The sequence below is a fragment of the Drosophila virilis genome, chromosome 2 (assembly GCF_030788295.1).
Source record: "Drosophila virilis strain 15010-1051.87 chromosome 2, Dvir_AGI_RSII-ME, whole genome shotgun sequence".
Lineage (NCBI taxonomy): Eukaryota > Metazoa > Arthropoda > Insecta > Diptera > Drosophilidae > Drosophila > Drosophila virilis.
Window position 1 is genome coordinate 5,834,612 of NC_091544.1, and position 26,166 is coordinate 5,860,777.

At 42.6% G+C, this 26,166-nt stretch overlaps 4 protein-coding genes across 8 annotated transcripts in view; 2 read left to right on the forward strand and 2 right to left on the reverse strand.

Annotated features, from left to right (window-relative positions):
- Positions 1-517: 517 nt before the first annotated feature.
- On the forward strand, positions 518-2,616 carry LOC6630819 (cytochrome P450 CYP12A2). Its single transcript, XM_002054690.4, has 5 exons — positions 518-645; positions 747-1,141; positions 1,211-1,327; positions 1,395-1,833; positions 1,900-2,616. The coding sequence occupies exons 1-5, from the start codon at positions 589-591 to the stop codon at positions 2,500-2,502; spliced, it is 1,611 nt and encodes a 536-aa protein (XP_002054726.2). The 5' UTR covers positions 518-588; the 3' UTR covers positions 2,503-2,616.
- Positions 2,617-3,075: 459 nt separating this feature from the next.
- Zif (Zinc-finger protein) lies at positions 3,076-4,777 on the reverse strand. Of its 2 annotated transcripts, XM_015172273.3 has the most exons (5): positions 4,533-4,776; positions 4,047-4,466; positions 3,760-3,962; positions 3,555-3,689; positions 3,076-3,487 (listed from the first exon to the last, which is right to left on the reverse strand). In XM_015172273.3, exons 1-5 carry the CDS (start codon positions 4,674-4,676, stop codon positions 3,181-3,183), a joined length of 1,209 nt encoding a protein of 402 aa, XP_015027759.1. In that variant the 5' UTR covers positions 4,677-4,776; the 3' UTR covers positions 3,076-3,180. The 2 variants fall into 2 exon arrangements, with proteins under 2 accessions (XP_015027759.1, XP_002054725.1); XM_002054689.4 differs by having other exon boundaries at positions 3,760-4,466; positions 4,533-4,777.
- A 476-nt stretch (positions 4,778-5,253) lies between these two features.
- On the forward strand, positions 5,254-11,719 carry LOC6630056 (uncharacterized). The gene is made up of 4 exons (XM_032438979.2): positions 5,254-6,508; positions 6,567-6,809; positions 7,034-7,490; positions 7,550-11,719. The coding sequence occupies exons 1-4, from the start codon at positions 5,724-5,726 to the stop codon at positions 10,142-10,144; spliced, it is 4,080 nt and encodes a 1,359-aa protein (XP_032294870.1). The 5' UTR covers positions 5,254-5,723; the 3' UTR covers positions 10,145-11,719.
- Positions 11,720-14,081: 2,362 nt separating this feature from the next.
- The window catches only part of gpp (DOT1 like histone lysine methyltransferase grappa), a 46,701-nt gene continuing 34,616 nt past the window's right edge, over positions 14,082-26,166 (reverse strand). For 3 of the 4 annotated variants that reach the window (XM_002054686.4, XM_015172272.3, XM_070207154.1), the window contains exons 4-9: positions 25,053-25,636; positions 24,815-24,987; positions 20,384-24,178; positions 18,896-19,120; positions 18,407-18,829; positions 14,082-15,767 (exon numbers count right to left, since the gene is read on the reverse strand). In XM_002054686.4, the coding sequence (XP_002054722.2) occupies positions 14,683-15,767; positions 18,407-18,829; positions 18,896-19,120; positions 20,384-24,178; positions 24,815-24,987; positions 25,053-25,636 (6,285 nt within the window). In that variant the 3' untranslated portion in view covers positions 14,082-14,682. Of the gene's footprint in view, positions 15,768-16,212; positions 16,736-18,406; positions 18,830-18,895; positions 19,121-20,383; positions 24,179-24,814; positions 24,988-25,052; positions 25,637-26,166 lie in introns of all 4 variants that reach the window. The other variant, XR_011416144.1, reaches the window with a different exon arrangement.

Consider the following 26,166-nt stretch of genomic DNA (forward strand, 5'->3'; position numbering starts at 1 on the left):
AACTAATTTGATGTGCTCATGAGTCTGCCATGAATTTAAATTAAAAGCAGTATTTTGTTTAACCATGCTTTTTTCACAAGAAACTATTTGCTGAATAATTGACTTTAGTTGGTCAAAATATGAGAAAATATTCAAACTAAAACAAAACTTGCAATAGAGAACTCTCCTTGTGCGATTTAATTGCACAGTAGAACGAAAGTTGCTCCCAAAAATAATAAAAATGTGTAAAAAGCGGTTTAATGAAACCTTTAAGTTTTTTGTTCCATTGGAGACATAAAATTCACACCCTAGATGATAATTTTCAACTTATTTTAAAAGCTCAGCATTTGAGCCTCGAATTAATTATTAATGTATTACATTGGATTTTCGATTAATAATATTTATGAAAAGCTTCGAAAGAGGCACATAATTTTTGCTCAAAGCTTTTTGGACTTTGCTTAATTGCGAAAAATGCTATCTCGTATTAATTTAACATTTTTCGCTCTCTCAATAACAAAAATCTTAACAACTAAAAAAGCTTATTGCGAAACTATAAATTCTAAAACAAACAAACTTGTTGCTCAGTTCTCAATTGACCGTGACAGCCAAATGTTAGGGCAGAGAGTAAACGTTCAGCAGTTGGTACGGATTATACCGATACAAAAGGTTTGTGGAAGTAACCATGAATTGCTATTCTATACATATTATATGATCATAATTATAAATGTATTTATCTAATCATTATTAACAATATTATTATTGTTCAGCGCCTGCAAACAAGTGCAGCGAGCAGCGCTCTAAATGTATCGGAAAACGAACCATCCATAGCTAGACCTGCGGGCTGGGATCAGGCGCGCCCATACAATGAGATACCGAAGGTGTCAATGATCCACTTTATGTACAACTTAATGCCCGGAGGCAAATACAGCAAGATGCAATTTTCGGATATTATGTTGGACATGCGTCGCCAGCATGGTCCCCTTTTCAGATTGCCAGTCTTGGGCAGAAATGAGTTTCTTGTCTCCAACGATCCGCATCATTTTGAGCAAGTTCTACGCGCTGAAGGACCCTGGCCGGAGCGTCCTGGAAATCATGTATTGCACTATCATCGAACTGAGGCTCGCAAGGAATTTTACAAAGGCGTTGCAGGAATATTATCAACGTATGGAATACTTATCAAAATGAATGATAAGAAAACTTTGATATAAACAAGAACTATTGGGTCTTACAGACAAGGGGAGGACTGGGCGAAATTCCGCTTTAGTGTTAATCCAGTAATGATGCAACCGAAAACTGTGCGTCTGTACTATCAAAAAATGTCAGACGTTAACAAGGAGTTCATTCAGCGGTAAGCTAGCCCTAAAAAATTATTTTATTTTATTTATAATGATTCCCCTCTTCTTGACCTTAATTAGAATACGAGATATACGCGATAGCAATACATTTGAGGTTCCCGACACTTTTGAGGAGGAAATTAATCGCTGGACTCTAGAATCCGTTTCGGTGGTAGCTTTGGATAAACAATTAGGTCTGATGAATGCGAATCGCGATAATCCGCAGGCCAAGAAACTGTTTGACGTTCTCAATCTTTTCTTTGAGCTGTCCGGTGATCTGGAAATGAAGCCTACAATTTGGCGTTACGTAGCGACGCCCAAATTCAAGAAGCTCATCAAAGCCCTTGACGATATCCAGGAAATAACAGTTGGCTTTGTTAACGAGGCTGTGGAGCGTCTAGAACGTGAGCCATCCAACAAGCCAGAACATGAGCAGAGTGTACTTGAGAAACTACTAAAAACCAATAAACAGATTGCCATTGTCATGGCCATAGACATGCTAATGGCCGGCGTGGATACGGTAAGCAGCGTCCATATTTAGTGAATACCTTATTATAACCCAATAACATATATCTTTCCTTCGCAGACAACTACCGCTTTTACTGGTGCACTCCTCTGTCTGGCCAAAAATCCGGAAAAACAAGCGAAACTGCGTGAGGAAATCCGCCGCATTTTGCCAAACAAAGACTCCGAGTTCACAGAAGCCTCTATGAAGAATGTGCCCTACTTACGGGCCTGCATCAAGGAATCACTGCGTCTTTATCCCTTGACATTGGGTAACGGTCGTGTCATCTATTCGGATCTTGTGCTCAATGGTTACCAGGTTCCCAGCAAAACACAGGTTCTGATGTTGTCCTCGGGACTGCTCACCGATGATCAACATTATCCAAGAGGCAAAGAATTTTTGCCCGAGCGTTGGCTGCGCCAAAGTAAGACAGAAACATCAGATGGAAAATGTCCACACGCCCTTAAGGCGAGCAGTCCATTTATTTACTTGCCGTTTGGATTTGGTCCTCGCATGTGCATTGGCAAACGAATTGTCGAAATGGAGTTGGAGCTGGGGCTCGCGCGGCTTATTCGAAACTACAAAGTTGAGTTCAATTATCCCACGGAAAATGCATTCAAGAGCGTGCTCATAAATGTGCCTAACATACCTCTGAAATTCAAGTTTACTGATATAGCAGACTAAAATACTGTTGGTTATTCCTTAAAATATATAATTATTCATAATTACACATCAATTTGAGAACGTCTTGCCCAAAATAAATAATTAATGCCTTGACTATCGAAATAGTAAAAATATATATAATTAAAAAATTCATGTCTGACCTACTGTCAAACTTGCCAAAGATACGGTGATATTCTTTTGATAAGGGCTAACTGTTCTGTTAGATTAGAAAAGATTATCTTTTCTTGTGTTTGTGAAGAGCTAAATGAATCAACAACTAATTCTTTTAACCAACATTGCTCTGGCCTTGCCTGTCTATTGAATAACCAAAAAAAAGTTACCCCAAGCTGATAAAATATAATACTTAGTATTGTACATCATTGCCAAGAAAACTCAATTCAAGCTAAAAGTTAACACTATGAAAACGGAATCGGAAAATGGTTTTACCTAACTCAATTCGAACTTTACAGTACACATGATAATTGTATACAGAAAGACTTTGCTCATTTATACATTTACAACTCTTTTTAGACATCCTATACGCCTTTACTAACATGTTTACTTACCAACTGATCAAAATGAATAACGCTCATGTGTTGTTAAATCATTTTAATATGGGATTAAATTTAGAACCTACTTAAAAATAAGACACAGACCTCCAATACGCTGTGGTGTCCATTGTTAATAATGCAAATGTATCTAAGAAAGCAAATGTTGCTGTGATAGCCGCAGCTTTACATCCTTTAGCTCGTCCACAGCCAGCAGCTCGACGTCCTGCTCCTCACGATCATACTTTAATGTTTCGGCTAGCATGACTGCATTCTGATGACATTTGGTCTCCTCGTGCTGGCGCATGTGATGAAGCAGGCGGAAATCCTTTTGGCAGTAATCGCAGCGGTACAGCTTGATGTCCGAGTGTATGAGCTCGTGCTTAGTCAGAGAATGTGCGTAGGCAAAAGCCTTGTCGCATACCTTGCACACATATGGCTTGATGCCGCGATGCACGCTTTTAGATGAATATAACACAGTTAGCGAGGTTAGCAAATTTCAAGTTTCTAACAGCAGCCACTTACTTTTCGTGAGATTTTAGCACGCTCTCGTAGAAGAACTGACGACTGCAGAAACTGCACTTGAATGGTTTGCTACCTGTGTGGGAGTACATGTGTTTGCGCAGCTGTTCGCGGACCTGGAACTTGGCATCGCACAGTCTGCATTAAGGAATTAAAAAAAAAGAAATTATAAGTTTGTGATTTGATGGATTTACAATGCATGACTTACTCGCACTGGTATTGGCAAACAGCGTCGTGACGTCGACGATGCTCCATCATGCGACCGCGCTTTTCATAGAAATTTCCACATACATCGCAGACGTAGCCGCCCTTTTCCGTGCCATCCGATGTGCGCAGCGAATTGAGGCCTGGCCGTGCCCTTCCACGTCTAGGCTTTATGTCAACTACTCCAGCTGACATGCCATAAGAATGCTGTAATTCTTCATGCTCGGACTTTACTATATTCATGCCAAGGCGTGTGCGACCACGTCTCATTTTAATGTCACTATGTGTTACCGTGTCATCATATTTAGATTCAAGTACCACTTCGTCGTGCTCGGGATTCATTTCTATGGTATAGTTGTCCTCCAAATACTCGATGTCATCCGTTATGACTTCCTGCTGCTCATGGGAGCCATCAACTTCTAGGAATTCATCGCTCTGAACGTTATCATCAACATCAGCCTCGCCCGGACTTTGGTTATCGTTCATCACAAAATCATTCATTTCGTCATCTTCAACTTGTGGGTGATGTTGTGCCCCAAACTCTTCTTTGACAATGTAATCTTCGGCTTCGTCCAAGAGGCCCAGCTCACGACAATATTCTTCTATTTCGGCTTGCTTGCGCAGTGCCTTCTCGCGAAACTGGAAAGCCATGTTGAGCTCCACCTTGCAAGGCTTGCAAATTCCATCAGGAATCTGCTCTTTGCCATTTAGCTGAAAGGCGGGAATGTTCATCAACATTCGCTATATGCATGTCATTTCAAAATGATTTATACTAACCTTACTGAATGAAATGCCCAGCAGCTGTATAAGCATTTCATTAGGGGTCTCCTCACCCTCTTCGCGAGATTCATCAATCCGTTGTAAGCGCTGACTAGGCTCTAAGCACACGCGGCAAGTGTTTGGTCCAAGTTCAGCGCGCATATTTTGTTTAATTGCGGTAGAACAGTATTTTAGTGTTAAAATTTTGTCTGTGTTGTGTAAAGGTAAAGCGTCTGTCTTCTTAGGAAATCGCCATTTTTTCTGAGTAGCGATTACAATGACACAATCGTTATCGATAACACTGGAAGCATCCATAATTGATAACAATTAATGAGAATGGAAGACACTGGCGCTACATCATCTAAGTAAGAACCTTCTGCTGATGAAATTAATTTAAATCAATTTTTGTCATTAAAATATGGATCGTATTTATCGCTATTATATTTTTGGTTGGAAGTACGCAGCATAAGACTACTTAAAAATACTAAAATCAAGATACCAAAAAAATACTATCTAATAAAGTATATTTATCTAAAGAGATTTATATATAATTTTTTGGTAACTTAATTAAATTCACGATTAATTGCAACCTTACACTTGCTTCGAATAATGCTAAAAGTATATTTTGAAACAATTTAAACAGATTTAAAGGAATATTTATCGAAATGCAGCACCGTGTTTACAATTGAAATAATGTGGTATTTATTGGTGCATTTAACTGTTGTCAAATCTGGTCACATACTGTGTGTATTTTTCGAGACGCAGAAGGAAAGGAGTTCTTATCTCCGCGAAAAATGGATTATTCCAATATATTTTGTAATCTTATTAGAAAATAGCCTGCATATTCAAATTGCAACAATCATAATATAAATTTTCATCTGGCGTAGAAGGCGTACGTTAGCCTTACACTTGCGTTACCCATGCAATTGTCACAGCCAAAATGGTTTATTATCTTGCGTTAACATCCGTGTCTTCCGTCGTCTCCAAAATGTTCGTCGCGCCAGTTATCGACTTCGCAATCTTCATCTCCTAAAGCACGCGTCAGCATACATTTAGTGAATTTATAATTATCGGAAAACAAAAACAACAGGCATTCTAACAAGAAGTGACGTGCAAAAGGCAAAGTGTCCTCAGGAGCAACACATTGAGGTTGCTGCTGGCTGGTGGCTTGCGGTGGTTCGCGTTTTGTAAGCCAGCCCTCCACCTAACATGTCTGAGAAGCATGGCCAGCTTAGTGGTGCGCAGTGGACGGCGAAATCAGCAGCAGCGGCAGCGGCAGTGGGTGGCACAACAGCATCGACGTCGCTGCAGAAGCATCAGCAATCTAATCCAAATTCCAATTCCATATACGAAACAACCGCGACAGTTGCCACAAATGCTTATGGTATATGTGGCGTGCCTGTTCCGATTCCGGACATTCCCACCTATACGTCAGGACGGTTCCAAGCTCCGCCTATTCACATGCAAACGATAAAATCGTCGCCACTGACCATTGCGCCAATTGTTGGGCCTCCACAGACTCTCGCCCAGTCCCAGGTGTCGCCCACATCCACAATTGTACCTGTTCCCAGCGGCGGCTTTGTGCCGCCAGCGTTTGCAAATGTAAATTCTTCTGGTGCTGCAGCCAGCGGTGCGACACCTGTGCTTACGCCGAATCCCTTTGCAGCAGCCGCCGCTGGCAATGCCGGACTTGCGTTTGTCAATGCCTTTAACAGCGCCCAACAATTGGAACTGGGAAAGATAATGCATGCAATGAATGTGAATGCCTCTTCGTCGACAGCAACGCTTGCAGCAGCAGCTATACCAAGGCATCCACAACCGCCACATTCACATCCACCCCATCCACATCCCAGTGAAGGCGGCTCATCAGCTGTCCCGCCTGCTGCACCCAGTGGTGCTATCAACTCCACCATAACGGAGAATGTGATGAATGCACTGACTAGCGACGAGGAGCGCATGCGTCGCGTGCAGCAGGTCATCGAAGCTAGTTTGGAGTGAGTAACCACTAGACAATGCACACTGCTCCCCAAATACTAATTATTTTCTATGCAGTGATGCTGCTAAGCTGCAGATCGCGCAAATTTTAGAAAGTGTCGCTGGCCTAAAGCCCATTGAAAAACTGTTTATGTATTTGCGCTTGCCCGGCGAGAGTGCGGACACTGACCCATTGAGACAGCCACAGAATCCGTTGGGCACACGTTCCGAGATTAATCACACCATCAATTGGGTGCGCTCACATCTTGAGCATGATGCTCAGGTTTCCATACCAAAACAGGACGTTTACAATGATTACATGTGAGTGGAAGATTGTGCACATTTGAATACGATAATGGATGTATCATATGCACACAAACCAATAAGAAATATCGAATTTATTTATTTACTTTTTATTTGTATGTGTAAAGAAGTCGATACAAGAGTCATTTGAGATTCGAAAGCTTCAGATCCAAATATTCGCCTTATCATCTACTGTAAAGTTCACGGAAGAAACATTGATGAACATATTTCTCACTTTTCAGAGCCTATTGTGAACGCTTGAGCATCAAACCTCTGTCAACGGCTGACTTTGGTAAGGTCATGAAGCAGGTGTTCCCCGGCGTTCGACCGCGGCGTCTAGGCACGCGTGGCAACTCGCGCTACTGCTATGCGGCCATGCGGAAGACCACCAAACTGACACCGCCACAATTGCCGCAACTATGCAAAGATGAGCCAATCGACGAAACGGTCACCGCGGAAGCCAATGTGCCAACGTTCAATCGATCACCTAGTTCCGCAGCTAGCGTACAAGGTGCAGCAGCAGATAATGACGGCAGTTGGGATGTGGTGCGCACCTGGGCGGAAAAGCTGCTCAACACCAAACTGGAGAGCGTCACAGAGCTGGCCACACGTATCAAAAGTAACAATGCAACAATTAATGCAGGACTGGCGCCCAAAAAGTATACGCCCAGGGAGCCCAAAGAGAAGCGTCTTCTTGCAGTAAGTTTATTTAAATAATAATAATCCTATTGTATTTAACTTGTTTCAATCCTGGACAGGACATGGGACCGCTGAAGAAGCGTCGCAAAAAGAAACGTAAAGGGTCCACATCCTCCGAATCGAGCTGCAATCAGCCGAATGCCTCACAAGATGCGGGCAGCAGTCAGGAAGCAGTCAGCGATGAACACAAGACGGAGCTGTTACTAAAGATCAAACAGGAGATTACAGACTCACCCGGTAGCTATTTGACAGCACAGCAACAGCAGCAGCAAGTTTTGCCCATGAATCTGGCCACAGAGCCGCGCAGCAATGTTGTCCGCAACCTAACACCCAAGCTATTGGAGCTGCAAGCGGAGGCTGCAGGACAGCAGCCGTTATCCCCCCCTGGGCTGGTCATTAAGGACGAGGCCGAAGAGTACAATACTACCAATATATTTTGCAAGAAGGTCCTAAAGGCGCAGCAGACCAAAGGCTTTTGGGCAAACTCTCCCAGTAGCGGCAGCACAAGCGGCGCCACGTTGCTTGTACCTCCAGTGATTACCACAACGGCAGCGACACCACCCCCATCCGCGCAGCCACCTGCTGGCAACTCACCCATCCATACCGCGCTATCGATGGGCCCACCGGCGCAATTAAATAATCCCAGTTCGGTGAGTCCGTCAAGCAGTCTGGACACGAACAGTAGCACACCGAAAGTCGCATCGCGCAATATGATGTTGTTGCGGGCCAAACGCTTGATAGCAGAAAATGCGGCGACATTGGCCGCCACTGCAGAGGACTCTGGGCTGGCTGAGAATCTAGGATTGCCACGTGAGCGCGTCATTAGCATATGCAATATGGATAAGCATGAGCTTGATGATTATTTAATGCCCGGTGATGATGAGGAGGAGAACTCCGAGGGCCCTGATACCGAGTTGCTTCAATATTTTCAGATGGGAGACGCTGAGGAAAAACAACTGAATTCCTTAGATGCTCAAGCAGAACAACACAGAAATCCACAAACTGCATCAGCTATTGCAACAACAAGTGCACTGGCAATAGCAACTGCAAGATCAGCAACGGCAACCGCGACATCAACAACAGCGGTGCAACAGCAACAACAACAGCAGCAGCAACAACAGTTGCTGCAGCTGCAAATGCGTCGCTCAATGCCTTTGCCAACTGCAGCAGCGACAGCAAATGTTGTGGGTTCTGCCTCAGCGTCTCTGGCACTAATGTCACGAAAGCATCAACAACGACAGCAGCAGCAACATCAACAACAACAACAAAATCAGCAGCAGCAGCAGCAGCAACAACAACAGCAGCGAACCACCAGCAACAACAACAACAACAACAGCAACAAGCGCAAAATAAGTCTAAGCAACGCGTCAAGCAACGGCAACAACAAGAACTGCATTTTTCTGCCCATTTCCCCAAACATCAACAGCAGCAGCAACAGCAATGTAGCAGCAATAGCTGCAGCAACAACAACAGCAGTTACAGCAACAACTGGTAAGCTGCCCACGCAGAGCTGCTTTGCTAGTCCGGTCCAAACAACCATGCGCCAGCGTTCCAGCCTGTTAACCAAACAGCAATCGCTTGACTTTGACAACAACAACGGAAACGGGGATCCCATGATTGGGGCGCATAGGCGCAGACGCAGCTACGTTTACAGCTACCCCAGCAGCAGTTCCGCCTCGGCGCCGCCAAGTCCCTCGCTGCTGCAGCAGTGCATGGGAGTCAATTGGTTGTGCAGCAGCAACCACTTCAGCGAGAGCAACGTAAATAACAACAGCAACAATGTGGAGCTGCTAGTTAATCAAAACTCAATGGATTTGGAAACGAGCCTGGCGCTAAGCGGTGCCAATATGGAGCTAAACGAAACGCAACGTTCGCAATCGGTGCCGCTATCACAGCTGCAGCGCAGCAGCCACCACTCCCCCTCAGCAGGCTACAATCGGCAGCTGAATCAGGCCGTCGTCGCTGGGCCAGTGAACGAGGCGCTCTTCTCGGAGAACAGTAACAGTCAGCAATCGGTGGGCGCTCTGAAACTGGGTAGCGGTGATGTGGATGTATCGACAAGCCTGCTCTACGACGAAGTGGATGTGAGTGCGCTCATCTCGCCAAGCTTTAATAAGTTTAGTGGCATACAAACGACAACCACGTGCAGCTCCTCGGCGGGTTCTTCGAGTGGTTATAGCAGTGCCGGAAGTGCGGGCGGTATTGTGTCGCGTTCCGTGCCTTCCACGCCGCTGCCGCATCAGCAATCGCAGATCCAGGGCGGCAACAGTCTCGGCACCACCAACGGCAGCTGCAATGCCGCCAGTGGCCACTTCAACATGTCACCAGCCTTCAATTGGGGCGCCAACAATGTGGCCTATTGCGGGCAGTCGTACAGTTCCCGAAATGTTCTGGATATATCCAAATCAATGCCAACGACGCCCATTACGACGCCGTGCTTTCGCTTCAGTCCCGTTGAGCTGTACCGAGACTTTCTAATCAACGGCAATACGATTGACAGCCTGTCGTCGCCAGCTGTTGCGGCCTTTGGAGTCGGCAGCACCACAGATGCCGTCTTGTCCCTCAGCACTGATACGTTGATTGACGACGGTGCGCCCAATAGCAGCGATGTGGATGCCATAATTGGTGCTGCCGATATACTTGATAGCTTGTAGAATATGCACGAAGAGAAAGCTCAAAAGCAGGCAGAGATTACGAGCGAGACACAGCCAGAAGAGCTGGTCATGGCCAGTCTGTTGGAGCATGTGGATAAGTTATAAATTTCTCTCACTCTTTCTCCTTCTCTCTGTCTGTCTGTATGTCTCTATAAAGTTGTAATCACAATCGGAATGAACAACCATAACGTAATCGTTCCCTGTTTTACGCGTATTGATCTTGTATAATTATTGTGCGAGAATTGATGTACCATGTGACGAGCTTTCTCTTCGATATTCTCCAGCGAAAGACTCCAGACATGCCCATACTATATACAAATTCTTAAAGCTAAACTCCAATTGGTTTCAACTATGCCAAAATGGCAAATTTATTTAAATTTCAATGTGAATAAGGGGACTTGTTTTTGAATGTCATTGCAAGCATCCTGAACCAAGTATCCATCAGGACTTTGTTATGAGAATGTGCGTGCATATATTTATGTTTGTATGTATGTAGTATTTGTATGTATATGTGCATGTACTCAAAAAATGGCATCTTGTTATAAAGTGAAAGTGGAAAATGTTTGCAATTTTCTCTAGTTGAATAGTTTTTAATGTTGACCCTCGATTTGAAATGAGAACTTTATACACAAAACGATAAAACAGAATTACATATACCATATAGTAGAGAACCTTACAAATGAAACGAACTTAAAGTCTGAATGAATTCAACGTGCAGCGGTTTTAAAAACATATATATACACAACAGATAAAAGAATGTAACATTTTAAATGATCCCGTCAGGTGTTGGGATGATTTCCCATCCCGATTAGAGCCCAAACTATACATACACATTAGTTCTAAGCTAACAATTTATGAGGGCCTGAACAAACGGCAAGCGTTCAATCGAAACAATTATCAAGTTCAAGTGTTTAACTGTGTGTGTAAACTTGCGTAACGTAACGTAACGTATTTATGTAGAATTTGTTATCAAATCACATTTGTAACTTTATCAAGTTATCAGGTGTCGTTGATAGCTTAAGAATATGTATAAAATTGGTCGACCGTTTTTTTTTCGATTTTATAAACAATTTATTAATTAAGTTCTATGTAATTTCTATCTTCTATTCAAACAAATTGTTATATTTTCTATCACTTAACCATATTAAATGGTCTTTAATTAGCATTAAGTGTTTGTTTGTTATTGAAAGTGTTTTGTTTTAAATGATAACGCATAATTGGAGCAGTAACTCTCCTATTGTGTGTCAAGTTCTCTAGGTTTAATTTTCCGTGTACCGCTGTAATTCGCGTTCTATTATCCATAATCCTAGTGTTATTGGTATGCTTAAATCCCAACACCCCAATACCCTTACCTGTTTATGCAACTACTGTTTAGGTTTCTACAACTTAAAACAAAATTTAGCTTTAACATTTCATTTAAATGAAAAACAAGTTCTTTTCTTTGCTACAAATTTATGTAAATTTGTTTGTAAAACAAAGTAAAATCTATAAGTACACACATCCAGAGCATCCTTGCGTTATCCACGTATAAATTGTGAAAATCAAAAAAATGAAAAGTAAAAATGTAAAAAATAATTCATAAATGTGCCTCAGGCTTTATTGTAAAACAATTATATACTTGCATATACCATATAATATACACAGAAAACCATACAAATGCATTATTAAACGAGAAAAGTTAGCTGAGTATACATATATGATATATATACTTATATAAAAATATACACTCATTTACAAAACGCAAAGTTAGAACTAGGGAAACAATTGAATTTGCTAGAGACCTCAGATTCAACAAAGTAAAAAGTTAGTCAGCAAGTTGATCCATTCAACGATAGAGATATACACAGATCACCCAAACATAGCCCTAAGCATTATCAACACAAATCTAAACTAAACCAATATTCCGCTCATATATCGATGTGTATTTAAGTAAACTGGATATGCACATCCTCATTGCGAACTGCTACCGCTTTAATTAAACAGAAATAGCTCCTGTGGAACATAAGGACGTACACATTAAATTTCACCGGGAACAAGCGAAAAACCCAATATACATACATACAATAGTTACATAAAGATAAACGAACCAAACTGTACTTTTTATAAGATATTTTAATGCAAAACAAAAAACAATTAATGTCAATAAAAACCTATGGAACAAACAAAAACCTGCGCTTTTGCTCAAAAGAATTAGGTGCCAATCAATCAAAATATTGGACTAATTTGTCAATCAGTTAATCAATCAATTGTCCTTTGCTATTTATTGCCGTATATTTGATTAATAATCAGCGCTCATCATTCAAATTTAAATGCATTAGCTACCCGGAAAATATTAGATCTCAATATTGCCTAATTGTTTCATTTGAATTGATTGATTGAGGTATGTGCATGGAAAGACCAAGAATTAATGTTTTATAATGTTATTTTTTATTAAACTTTTAAGTTTAAAATAATAATATTAATATGCAATAAATATATTTTTAAATATACATAATAATACCGTTAATTATAATATGCATGTGCTTGTGGTTTATTTATATTATGTTCATTTATTTGTTGACGTTATTAATTAGTTTCTTTTACTTACTCTTTAGTTTAATACTTGTATGTTAATTTGTTTTATGTAAATTCAACTATTTTGTTTTATATGCATTTTACATTACATTTAAATAGCGCCAGATAATATTCCATTTGCTACAACTGATTCATTTATGTTCATCATTGTTAATAAAAATTATTATTATAATAAGTTTTTGTTATCTTCGCCCATCGACGCTGTATATGATGGTAAATATAATTATAATTCATATATACGTATAAAAATCATTTATGCGCCATTATCTTAATTTGTTTTTAAATGTTTTAATATTACACTACGCTAATAGCACATTTGAAAATCCATTTAAATTGCTAGGGGCCTTATTGTTTTATTATTTATTTATTTGTTTTTTTTTTTGTTTTGTTTAAATTAATGTTATGCATTTGTTGTTGCTCATGAACATATAAAAGACTATTTGTTAAATATGTGTTACGTATATATTTCATATATGTATGTTACTAAATATTTATTATTTGTTGTTAAATGCTTGTAAATCATGTTTGCTTTTTCCGTTTGTTTACTGTTTAATTTGTTTCCTGATATTTGACTGCTGTTGTTTTTGCTTTTATTATCGAACCGATTCCGTTACAACTTTCACTTTCATCCCAAAATCGCCCTCACTCTGAGATTTGACAATGAACCTGCCCCCGGAATGGCCACACCCATATGCTATATGTATATAGATCTATATATTGTATATGCCGCTACTGCTATATTATTAATTATGTATATAATATATATAAAATTGTTGTTATTTCGCTGAGGTGGAAAATTCTTGAATTAATAAGGTTACTTGTTGTTCTGTTGCCTGCTTTATTCTGCTTCTTGTTGATGCTAATATTGCTCCAAATCAGTTTCTAAATTGGTTTAGATTATCGTTAATGTGTCATATCTCGGTAATTTTCAGCAAGGCGGCCGCAGACACGCCTTGTTTTTACATTAAAGTACACCAAAAAGTTGTATTTATATATATATATATACTATATACTCGTATAGTAATAAGAATAGAAAAAGAAACAAAAAAAAAGTATCAACGTGCACTTATCAATATTTCCGAATGCCTAAATATTTGTTTATTGACAAGCGTTTTATTGCATTTTGAATATTTGCTTATTAATTTTGCATATATTTAGATTGTAATTTGATTTTGGAAGCGACGTTGACAATTTTGACATTTATCTTGTGAACAGGAACGGATCGATTACTGAAGCTTGTTGGTCCCAGCACGAGAAATTGTAACTAAGCTGGCAACTGATCAATCTGTATATATATATATATATATATATATATATATAAATCATGCTGATGATTAAGAGTAGCCAATATACACAAGGAGAATTTTGTAATTAGTTTAAAATTTATTTAAAAATCATAAAAAACACAATTCCACAGAAAAGGACAAAACACACAACTTAAAACGAACACAAATCAATTAAACAATACAAAATAAAATACATTTAAGAATTAATAATCATAATCATAGTAATGATAATAATAGTAAACTTGGTAATAATGAAGTCAGTAACATTGTTCATCAGTAATTGGGGCTTTGTTGCTGTTGTTGCGATTGCGTTTCTTGTCGGTTTGGTGCCTTACGATCTAACACACATGTTCAGTTAAAATATGCTACACTAACCTAATTACAATTCACGGAAATAAACATACAGAGACATAATAGAAAACAAGGCAAAAATCGCTGCTATACAATAAGTTAACTACAAATAAACACAATTCATTTAGTTACAGATTAAAAAGTTACAATCAACTCCATTCGAATCGATTTACAAATGATTTTCCAAAAAAAAAAAAAAATATTGAACATTAAGCAAAAATAAACATTGCAATTTTTGCGTTTAGATTTTCCCATTTTCATTTTCATCTCCCAATTCTCTTCGTACGGTATTCATTCTGTTCGGCAATTTAACTAAATTAATTTAAATTAATTACTCGTTGTATTCGCGCCACCGCCGGCTCCATTTGCCGTCGGCTCGCCCGTGTTGCTTCTGCTATCCAGCGACCAGTCCCAGTCTTTGCCCTTGGGCCGAAACTTGGACGACTTGTGATGATGGTGAAAGCTGGCGTTCGCATTCGCATTGGTATTGATGCCATGATGTGGCGACGATTTCTCCTTGGGCGATTTGCCCGATTTGCTCAGCCCCACTGGCGGTGTTGCTGACACGCCGCCGGTTACATCCAATGCGGGCGGCCCATTGCCCGCTGCATCGGCTGCTGTCGGCGGTGCACTGGAGTTGGAGTAGGCCAACAGCTCGTCGCAGTCGTACTCCCAGTTGCGTTCACAGAACTTCTTCTTGTAGTGCTTCTCGGAGCCGCTCTTCGACTTGCGCTGATATTTGAGCGGTATGCGCAGCTCGTTGACAAGCGACGGCGCATGGGCCAGCGGGGGAGTGGCCACGCTGGCGGCACTGGGACTTGGCGTGCGTGGCAGACCCACATCGGACAGCGGCGGCGACTCAATGGCGCCCGAGTCTACCGGCGAAACGGTCTTCAGCGAGCTGCTCGCGTGCAGCGATGAGGAGGCCGTAGACTTCATGCTGCTGTCGCTCAAATGATCTGCCAAGTGCTGCTGTTGCTGTTGCTGAGGATGTTGTTGCTGTGCCTGCTGCTGCTGCTGCTGTTGTTGCAATGGCAGCTGCTGCTGCTGCTGCTGCAATTGCTGATGGCCATGCTGATACGTATGATGGCTCAGATTGTGCACCTGGCTGGCATAGAGGCTGCTGCTGTTATTACTGCTGCTACTGCTGCTGCTGTTGTTAATCGGCAGCTCCAGTTGCGACGAACTGGACGAGGTGGACAAAAATGTACGCACCGCATCCGAGTTGCTGCTGCTGTGCGTGATGCCCGAGTCCGGCGAGGTGTTGCAGCTTATGGAGGCGGGCACCGTGTCGCCATCAATGGAGCGCCTTGTCTTGTCCAGCTCAGTGCTGGCAAAGGCCACCAGCCGATCAAAGCCGGAGCTGACCCGATGCTGCCAGTGGGACTCTTCGTCGGCCGCAATAACATCGTCTGCCATGGAAAGACATAAGCAATAGATTAGACATAAATTCAAGCCATTCAATCGCAGTTAAGTGAAAGCAGCGGCAGCTACAGCAGGAGCCGGAGCTGCTGCTGCTGCTGCGTGTGTTGCTGATGTCTGTGTGTGAGTGCTAGGCTGGTGTGGGTTCGATAACAGTGGCGATAACGATAACGCGATGTGTGGCTAAACCCTGAACATTTCGTACAGTTGACTCAAATGTATGCTAAATGGTGTGTGCGTGTGCGTGTGTGTGTATGAGTGTGTTTAGCTATGGTTTGCGGCGTGTGTGCATGTGTGTGTGAAGATTACAAATTAGAGCGTTGCAGAATATATCAGGAAAATCATAAATAAAATGAAAAATAATATGTAAATAAAAATTAAAAACAAAAAAAAAATAAATAGAGAAATAAACCAATTAGGCGCAACAGAACTTACCTCATGCTCATGTTTTAATTTTATAAATGTGTATATTTAATATACATACTAGATAAATTTGTTTTAAATTCGGTTAGATTAAATTATTGAACGTAAAATAATCATGTTTTGTCTTTTTATATGTTTTAAGTTTTTTTTTTGTTTGTTGTTTTTTTTAATTATACTATTAGCTGTGTTTTTTTGTACTCTGCTCTTCAACAACAACATTTACGTTTCAGGTTTTGGCATTTTTTCGGGATTTTCGTGCTGATTTCGATTTAGTTTTTCGTTTTGAATGATTATTGGGTTTGGCTTTGAGAATTTTGAGGTAATCAATGGTTGTTATTATCATTATTATTATTATAATTATTATAATTATTATTATTTTTGGTACTACTACTATCGGCCACAACAAATCCATTATTATGAGTATTACAATTGGTAGCAGTTTGTTTCGTGGCGCCAGACAAAGTCGAAGTCGGGTTGCGAAGTCGACGTCTGGGATCGTAATTAGTTATAGTACGATGCGTTGCCGAATCGGTAACTGTATGGGAGTAGAGCATAATAGAAGGGATATAAAGTCGAGTTTTGGATAAGTAAAGGGGCGCTTGCTTTTATTTTTTATTTTATTGATTAATTTTGTCCATTGTTCGTTATTATTTTTTAGTAAATATTTGAAAATTATTTATGGAAAATAATGTATATAAAACATTCCAGAGAAGTTTGTTAATATCCAAGTGAAAAAAAAAATATTGATTGATTTTGATTTATGTCTTTTTATACAGAGAGCGTTTTGTGTATGTGTGTGATTGGGTGTGTGTGTGTGTGTGTGTGTGTGTGTCAGGTGTATATTTATTTTTTCATGATTTGAATGAGATATTTGGCATGACGTTAGGATTAGCGTAAAATGTTGCATGTTTTCGGCAGTTTTTCTTTTATGTTTTTTTATTCTTTTATGTTTTTATCGATCTCGACGGACTTGTAGAAAATGTAATTTTTTATGTATTATTTGTTAATTAGCGAGGAAATAACCGTCTCTTTAAGATCGTAGATGTAAGAAGGGTAAATTTCACAAAAGTCAAGTAAAGCTTTCATTACATTCATATCCTTGCGCTTCTTCGTTTTGGTTTTTCGTTTTATTTATTCCGTGTTTGAATAATAAGAATTCAATATCTGATTCATATATTATGGCAATATTAACATATTCCAGGATTGTCTTGTTGATTATGACCATTTATTAATAAAAATAGACGCGAAAATAATGTAAATAAACAAAAATATTTGTATAGAATGTTATGGTAAGTTTTCAAAGACTTATGGCTCAAGCAAAAATAATATAAATAATAATATATTGTCTTTGATTTGAAGCAAACAGATTCATCAAATTGATCAACGATCGTTTTAGGCTCTATCGAACAGCTCGTTTCTAGATGAAAAGCGAATTATTATCATGTGCGCGAGTTGAAATATTAAAATTATTTTTATTTTTATGTAATATATTTATGTTTTTTCATGTTCGGATATTATGTTCACTTTTAACGCGCGTTTGACGAACGCTTTTAATATTTACAGACTCTGTTACGCAGCAAATGTTAACTGATGTTAATTGATTCGTTAACAGTAATTTTTATGTTAATTGAATGCTTAACGAAAGCAATCAAAAAAAAAAATAGATGTATAAGAAGATAATAGTCAAACTACAAATGAAAAGTGCAAAATACAAAGCATACACAGAAAATAAAAATAAAAGAGACATTAAGCAAACTACGGACAACACACAACACGAATTAAATAAAAACCTTTAAATGGCCGCAAATTTATCTTTTTTTTTTTTTTGTATATGTATATTTAAAACTAATTGCATTAATTAAAAAAAAATATGTAAAGTGTATAAAATGTGTGTAAAATGTGCGTGCGATCAGGCATCAGGTATTGCATTAGCTACTGGCGCTTGAGCTGGAAGTGGAAGAGGAGCTCGAGGATGAGACGCTTTCGGTTTCAGAGTCATCATCCGACGAAGCGGAGACGGTTGACCGTCTGTTCTTTGTGGTTAGATCTTGTGCCACCCATTGGGTGGCAAGACGTGTCTGATAGTGATGCAACTGATGGCATTGTGCATGTGCTGGTGGTGCAAGTGGTGCATGTGGTGCATGTGGTGCATGAATTGGGCGTGTGTGTGTTGTTGTAACTAAATCTTGGTATACGAATGGCTTACCGTCATCGGCCGCATTGGAGCGCTGCCCGCCCACAATGGTGGGCGTGATGCTGTGACCACTTTGATGCGAGCCGCGCAGCTGCTGCTGATGTGGCTTTTGCTGATGGTGGTGCAGCTGCTGATGACTCGTCGACAGCTGCAGCGGCCGCTCATCGCCCATCAGCGAGTTGATCTCGGGACTCATCAGCAGCGGCGGCTCCACAAGCAATTTGCTGCGCCTGCCACATGACGAGGATGAGGATGACGGCGTCGGCGACGGCGTAGTGGCATCATGTGCTGGCGGCGGCAGACCCGACACCCCATTGCTATTCACGTACAGATGCTGATGCGCATGGGCAAGCGGCTGCTGTTCGAAATGCGCCAATTTGGCGGGTCGCGACGGCTGCTGGTGCGGCGCCAGCGGCGAGCTACGCTTCACGCCCACTGCAAATAGAGAACATGCGCATGAGTACATGTCACACAGAATATTCAAGTGTTACTATAGCTTACGCTCCACTTTGTGCGGCGTGCCATTGATAATGCTGGCGGCTGTATGATGATGCGGCTGCTGTTGCGGCTGATGGTAGCTGTGGGCGGGCGGCGCCTGATGAGCGAAATGCGGCGCCAGTTCCAATGATGATGATGATGAAGCGGCTGCAGCGCGTCGTTGTCGCTCCTCGTTCTCCTCCTTGTATTTGCGTGCTCGCACATGATCCTGCAGCGAGGCGGCTAGTCCTGTAACAAATTAACAAAACTTATTAGCAATGCAAATGGAAATGTATTGATTATGTGGCGCCATCTAGGGTACGGATTCAATCCAATATTGGGATCACTTCGGGAATAACAACAATATATATTTATGGACAAAAGATGGCGCCACAGAAATATTTGGTAAATTGTCAAACAGTGTAATACGGAAAGGTATCTCCACTCAGTATAGTTGTTTGGCATTTAGCTGTATAGTATGTATAGCTCGAGTACGAGTACATCTAGTTCGATTACTTCTAGTTCGATTACTTCTAATACATATTGATGTCATCATTTTCAGTCTTCTTTCTACATTTTTTAGATTTATACATAAATTGGTTATTTTTATTACTTTTTTATGTTCTTATAGTATTATAATATAGTATTGTTTATATATATATATTAAATATATATATATATATAAATGGAATTCAACTGAAAATATAATGAGTCAGTCTTTATATACATAAAATATTTTTGGGTATTTCGAGAATTTGCTTTTGTAAATAGGAAAATCAAATGAGATGCCTAATAACAATTTTATACTTAATAATTAATTAGTAAGGTCAATAATAAGAAATGTTTTAATTGTTTAATGAAAAGGGGTGATTAGAATTTTATCATTTTATCAATATCATCTTCTATACCACCTACTTTTGATAATCTTTATATAGATCTGACGCTGCTCCTATATTTTGCTTGAATAATATAATATTAAATATTTTTGACTAAGGTTCAGTGAGGGGAATTTGTTATTGATATATATATTTTATTATATATTGATATATCCTAACTTTCTGGAACTAGGATATATATGTATATCCTGGCTGGATTACTCCAATTCTAGAGAGGCAACAGAGGGGTAAAGCTATCTTAACTTCTTGACTAAGGGAAGAACTTTCTAAACTAAGAGAAAAGTTCTATAACCAATAATGATTTTGATTTATTTCTTAAGTCCCTCCCAGAAAATAACCATGTTTATTTCTCCTCTCCCAACCAAAACTAACTGGAATTCGGGTTAACATGGACTTTTTCATAGCAATATTTCCTTCCGTGAATTATAAATATAATTTTAATATAGAATAGTTTTTCAAATGTGCATATGTTCATATTGGAACACATATTTGCATAACGAGCCTATAACTTAAAACTTTATTTTGTTTTAGTTTGATTGGTAAGTTCGTTAATTTTCTTAACGATCTTTCTGATTGCCTAGGAATCTACTTTTACTATATACTATTTGGCACTTACCTTCTAATGGCGGATTGGCGCCATTCAATCGTGGTGCACGCAGCGCGCTGGCACCACCGACTGTGCTCTTTGACTTCTGATGTTGCTGTTGTTGTTGCTGCTGCTGCTGCTGCTCCTCGTGGAAGTAGGCCTCGATGCAGCCCATCATTTCCGCGCGCGGCAATGCCACCGGCTGGTAGTCACGTCCAGAACGAGAGGACGAGGAGGCACGTGCGCCCGGCTGCGTTTTGTGGGCGTAGGCAACGTGGGCCAAGGTGGCCAGATTGTTGTTGCTGCTGGATGCCGCCTGGCTGTAGTTCGTCGGCTGCGGATCCGGCGCATCCTCGCCCAAGGGTCGTACGTGCACACGCTCCGGCCGTTGAGCATTCAGATTAATGAGCAGACGGTCGTTGGTGCGCTCGGCCAGGAAGGCGCGTTCCATGAAATGAGCACTGCTGCTGCTGCTGGAGCTGCCGGTGCTCATGTTGACCGCCGCGTTGATGATGCTCTGATGTGAGATTTCCAGCGTGCGCTCGATCTCGCCATTGACCAGATCACCGATGGTCTTGCCGGCTGTCACCGGCGGCGCCAGCGACATGGGCGGTGGCGTGGGCAACGCCTGCGGCGGCTGACTGAGCTTCTCCTGCGAGAGATGACGACGCAGCGCCATTTTTGCTGGCGACACCTGCGTGTAATCTGGCTGCGAGGAGTTGGAGCTGGGCCGACTGGGCGGTCGAACAGACAGACGTTCCACGCGATAACCAGCATAGTCCGAGTTGGCCGAACTGGCACGCGGCAGTAGATCCAGGCTGTGTGGCTGTTGTTGTTGTGACTGTTGGTGTTGGTGTTGGTGTTGCTGTTGCAATTGTTGTTGTTGCTGCTGCTGCTGCTGCTGTTGCTCTGAAAGTTGTTCGCGACTGCCGGAGCGTTGCAGCAGATTCTCTGCTGGCGCCTTAAACTCAGCTGATGTGCCCGCTGCCTGATGATGATGATGATGAAGGTGTCCAATTGGCGCGTGTTGTGCATGTTGTTGTTGTTGTTGCTGCTGCTGCTGCTGCTGCTGTTGCTGCTGCTGCTGATGCTGCAGCCGCTGTTGTGCCACATGGGCCAACATGAGCGCATGTTGCTGCTGCTGCTGTTGTTGCACCATAAAATGCTCGTAGCTGTTGGCGCTAACCGAGGCACGCCGCCGATGAAAGCCCAGATCAGCGACTGTGGGCGCTGTCGCCGCTGTTGAGCCGTGTCCAGCATAGAGCGTGGCCATATGCGCTGCTGACGACGACGACGACGACGACGACGCGGACGAGGAGGTCGGCGGTGGTGGTGGTGGCGGCGGCGGTGCTGATGCACCTGGTCGGGCTGGCGAATACTTGGACTCCTTGAGCGACACCGTTTGGCCATATTTGCCCGACAAATGCTGCAGCTGCTGCTGTTTGCTGCTCATGTAGGCGCTGCCGTAGGGCAAATTGGCGGGCGGCGGCGGCGCCGTCGACGCAGCTGCTGCAGCACGCGGACCCGGCAAAGGTGGCGTTATAGGCGATATGGTCGTATTGGCATTCAAATGCATCAGGCCCTGCGTTGAAACGGTGATAATGTTGTGCAAGCTGTTGCCGGTTGTTGTTGTTGTTTGGCCCATTTGCTTGCTGCGTTTCGAGACGGGCGATTGCAGCGGCACAGCCGGCGTCTCCATAATGGGCATTGCCTTGCTGCGCTGCTCCTGATCCTCATTTAGGGCTGATGTTATGATGCTCTTCAGCCTATCCTCAAAGTTGGCCACCTTGGGTGATTCCTGCTTGCGACCCAGTCCCGGCAGCTCGCACTTGGGCAACAGCACAGCATGATGTTGTTGTTGTTGTTGTTGTTGCAGTTGCTGTTGTTGTTGTTGTGGCTGCGATTGTTGCTTGGGCGCCGGCATCAGAGTGCTGTCCTTGTAGGGCGCCGGCGTCGTCTTGGGCTCCATTTTGGGCTTTTGGCCATTGATAAAGTTGACGGCGCTGATGGTGCTTGGAGGCGGCTGGAATTTGCCCGCCTCGACCTGGCGACAGGTCTCGAGTATCTTCTGGGCCAGCACCTCGGGATTGCTCTCCTGTATCTTGCCCACCTCCGGCACCTCGGGCCATTCCTGCGAGCGTGCTCGATGCTCGCGACTGCGACGCGACGATTTGTTATTTACCAATTTGTTACAATTGGCCAGCGTCGCCGTCGTTGCTGCATTCGTTGCCACTGTTGGGGCGCTACTAGCCAGGCTGATGTTGGTGCCCTGGGCAAGCAGCACATTGGCTGTGCTGCGCTCCTCGGCGGACTTTTGCAGCGAGCTGGTTTCCTGTTCGATGGTAGAGACCTGCGCATAGAGCTTCTTGCGCTGGCTCAGCGTATTGGCTATCTCCTTGAGCACCAGCTCCTGGGCCGCAGTTTCGGACAGCTCGTGCGGCAGCTCGAGCTTCACCTTGCCATTGCCGCCGTTGGCGACGGCACAGAGCTTTTGGTATTCGGGCAGATGCTTCAGCTGCTTGCTCAGCAGCAGTTTCTGTTCGCTTTCGTAGACGGTTACCTCGTTGCGCATCTTGCTGACCGCATGCTGCAGATCCTTGTGCCGTCCGACAATCTCCTTGGCCTGGGCAATCAGATCGTTGGGTGAGTTCACATTGATGCCCAGCTCATTCATGCGCACCTTCAGCAGGGTTACGCTATCATCGATCAGCACCTTGATCTGCTTGTCCAGCTGATTGGCCCGGTTTTTAAGGCGCGCCATACGCTCCTGCTCCTGGGCAATTTGCTTCTGCACCTGCGGCAGATACGCGCTCGAGCGCATATGCTCAATCATGGTCATATACTGGGAGCGGAACACATCGAGCAGTATTTGCAGGGCGTAGGGCGTATCCTGGGGCGCTGTGGGTATGTCCAGTTCGCGATGCGACATGTCGCCGGTGAGCAGCGACGTCAGCTGTTGGTCAACTGTGCCCGGCGCTGCGGGCAGCTTCTTTGTCATCGCATCCAGCGAGGTGCTCAGCACCGTCTGCTTGTGCAGCACATCGAGGCCGGCAATCTTTAAGCATTTGCGTCCACGTTGTCCCTTCTTTAAGCGGCCCTTGCGTCCGGGTCCAGCGCTCGCAGCACGCGGCTGATCCTCCTTGCTGCTGGAATCCTTGCTGGCCGAGGCAGACGTCGCGGATGCAGTAACTGCAGCAACAGCAGCTGCCTCTTCCGCTTCGCGCTGTGCGGCCGCCGCCGATTTGCTGGCAATAGCCGCTTTGCGCGTTAGCTTCTTCCGCTTCTTCAGCGTGGTGATGGCGCGTGGGCCGCGACCCTGGTGGCTGTTGCTGTTGTTGCTATTGCTATTGTTGTTCTCCTCGTCATCCGACTGTGAACTCTTGCCCTTGGAGCTGCACCAGTCCGACCACACCTTGCGCGTCATTGGCCCATTCGACGTGGACGTGGTGGCCGTGGTGGTGTTGCCGCCATTGCCATTGGTCGCCTCGCCCTCACCGTCGCTCTCCGTACTGCTGTCCATGTCCAGACTGCGTTGCTGCATCTGTTGTTGTTGTTGCTGCTGCTGCTGCTGGTGCTGCGCACTTGCAAGCTGTTGGCGCGTCTTGGAGGCGGCTAATCCACCGCCACCGCTGACATTTGCCGGCGACTGCGATTGATTGCGCTGCTGGGCGGGGCCGTTGAACAGATCCCTTTCCCGCTCACGTTGCTGTTCCCGCTGCTCCCGCTGATGGTTGTTGTTGTGATTGTTGTTGTTATTGTGATTGTTGTTTTGATGGCCAATGTTGGCCTCACGTTTGGCGCGATCACGTGTGGTGCGCACGGTACCTGAAAGATATTGCGAAAGACAAAGGAATTAGCCACATTAAAGTAATCTCCAAATACAAACTAATTACTATAACTTCTAGTAAATCCCATGGCTATAATAATACTGCTTAATACAGCACAAATTTCTTCAGTTATTTAATGGAGCTTAAAACAGAAATCTAGCATAAATATATGCCAATCATCAATTGTGTTAGACTTTTTTTTTATAAACAAAAGTTTGAATTTTACAGAGAAAATAAATATTTAAAAAAAAAAGTTAATTAAGGAACCGAATATTAATGTTAAAGTCAACACCAGCTTTCTTAGTTTTAAGAAAATCATCTTAAATATTATTATACCTACATATATACTTAAAGAAGGCCTAAGACTTAAATCAAATTGCTTAGCTTCATACTTAGATCGGGCAATATATTCATAGACCTAACTTTTTGAGATTATTTCAACTGAAGATCAAACGGAAACTTAGAATAGTCATCAACAATGACTGATCGTGACTGATTGTGATTGATCATGTTCTGGTTTATGACTGACTGATTTGATTTGATCGTGATTGATATTCAAAACTGATTTGTGACTGAACGTGTGCTGTGTACATTAACATCTCCGCCCCGCCCGGCCCGGCCCCCAATTACTTACCCACATGCTCATGATCACCGCCCTTGGTTTTCAGGCGCTGAAAATAGCGCTCCAAAATGGTGCGATCGATCACATGCAAATAATATGAAACCGGTTTGCAGGTCCATGAAACGGAGCCCTTCAGGGGCGGTATTTCGCTCACATGCATAATCGTGCCAATGTCGCTGAGGTTTCTGTGGAATAAATATATTATCAGATAAATCACATTATTCCAAATATATTTCAATATACTACTCACCGATCTGTAATACGAAAGTTGAGCGGACAGAACGATTTGGATGACACAACTCGAGCGCCATCTCGCAAATCGGCAAATCGCTCCTTCAGCTGATGATCGACGGTCGGACCAAAGGCAAAGTTATTGACAAACACCAGCGTCGAGGAGGTGATCTTTTCGCGATGCTCGTCCACCAGAAAGTCACCCTTGATCAGCTTGTACTCGCAGTAGCGTTTGCCGAACCAGCTCATGTACTGTCGAAAGATCTGATCCATGCGTTCCGCATAGCGAGCGGGCGTGTCCGCCTTCTCGATGCCAATGCATGTCTTGAGGGGAAACGAGCCGGCCATTTGTAGTACCACCTGTCCCACACCGGAACCGAGATCAATGAACGTGTCCTCCTTGCTGACGTTGACATGTTTGAGCATTTGCTGTACCAGCTCGTACGACGTCTCCCCGTACACCTCCGGCGAGAAGGGCTCGTACTGATTGAGTTTGTCCGGATCGAGTACGGCAGCATTGTAAACTAATTGCAGTATGTGTCTTAAAAGGCTAGGGTGAGCGAACTTATTCAAGCGCTCGGCGGGCAGTGAAGTTCCTTTTTCCTGTGATAATCGAAATTTATAATTAGCTCAGTTTAGAATGCCAATAAAGCTTGTATGTAGATCATTCAGAAAAATAGTTATTCATTTCGGTAGCACTTTAAATCTTGTATCAGAAACTGTTGACGGCACTTCGTACGCCACTTTTGAAAAAACATTTGATTTCTTTTTTGAAATACTTGTAAACCTTCAACTTTCAAGAACAGGTCAGGCGTATTGAATGAGCCATCGATTGAATCGATTCTTTCAAACGGAACATATGAAAATGAAACACTCTTCTTTAGAAATATAATTTTACTTGAAGTTATTTATTTGAAAGCTCTTAGAGCAAAGTTACGAAATGGAAATGGTATTACTTTTGTAAAAAACGTAAAGGGATAGTCCAATACGAGACTTCGTTTACGAATAGGATTACAAACGGAATAAACAGGGACAAGTAAATATATGTCGCTTTCCAGTTGATTCTGCCTTACAAAATTTCTCGAATAGGACCGAAGTTAAATAACAACCTTTCCAAAAAGTGATTCATTATG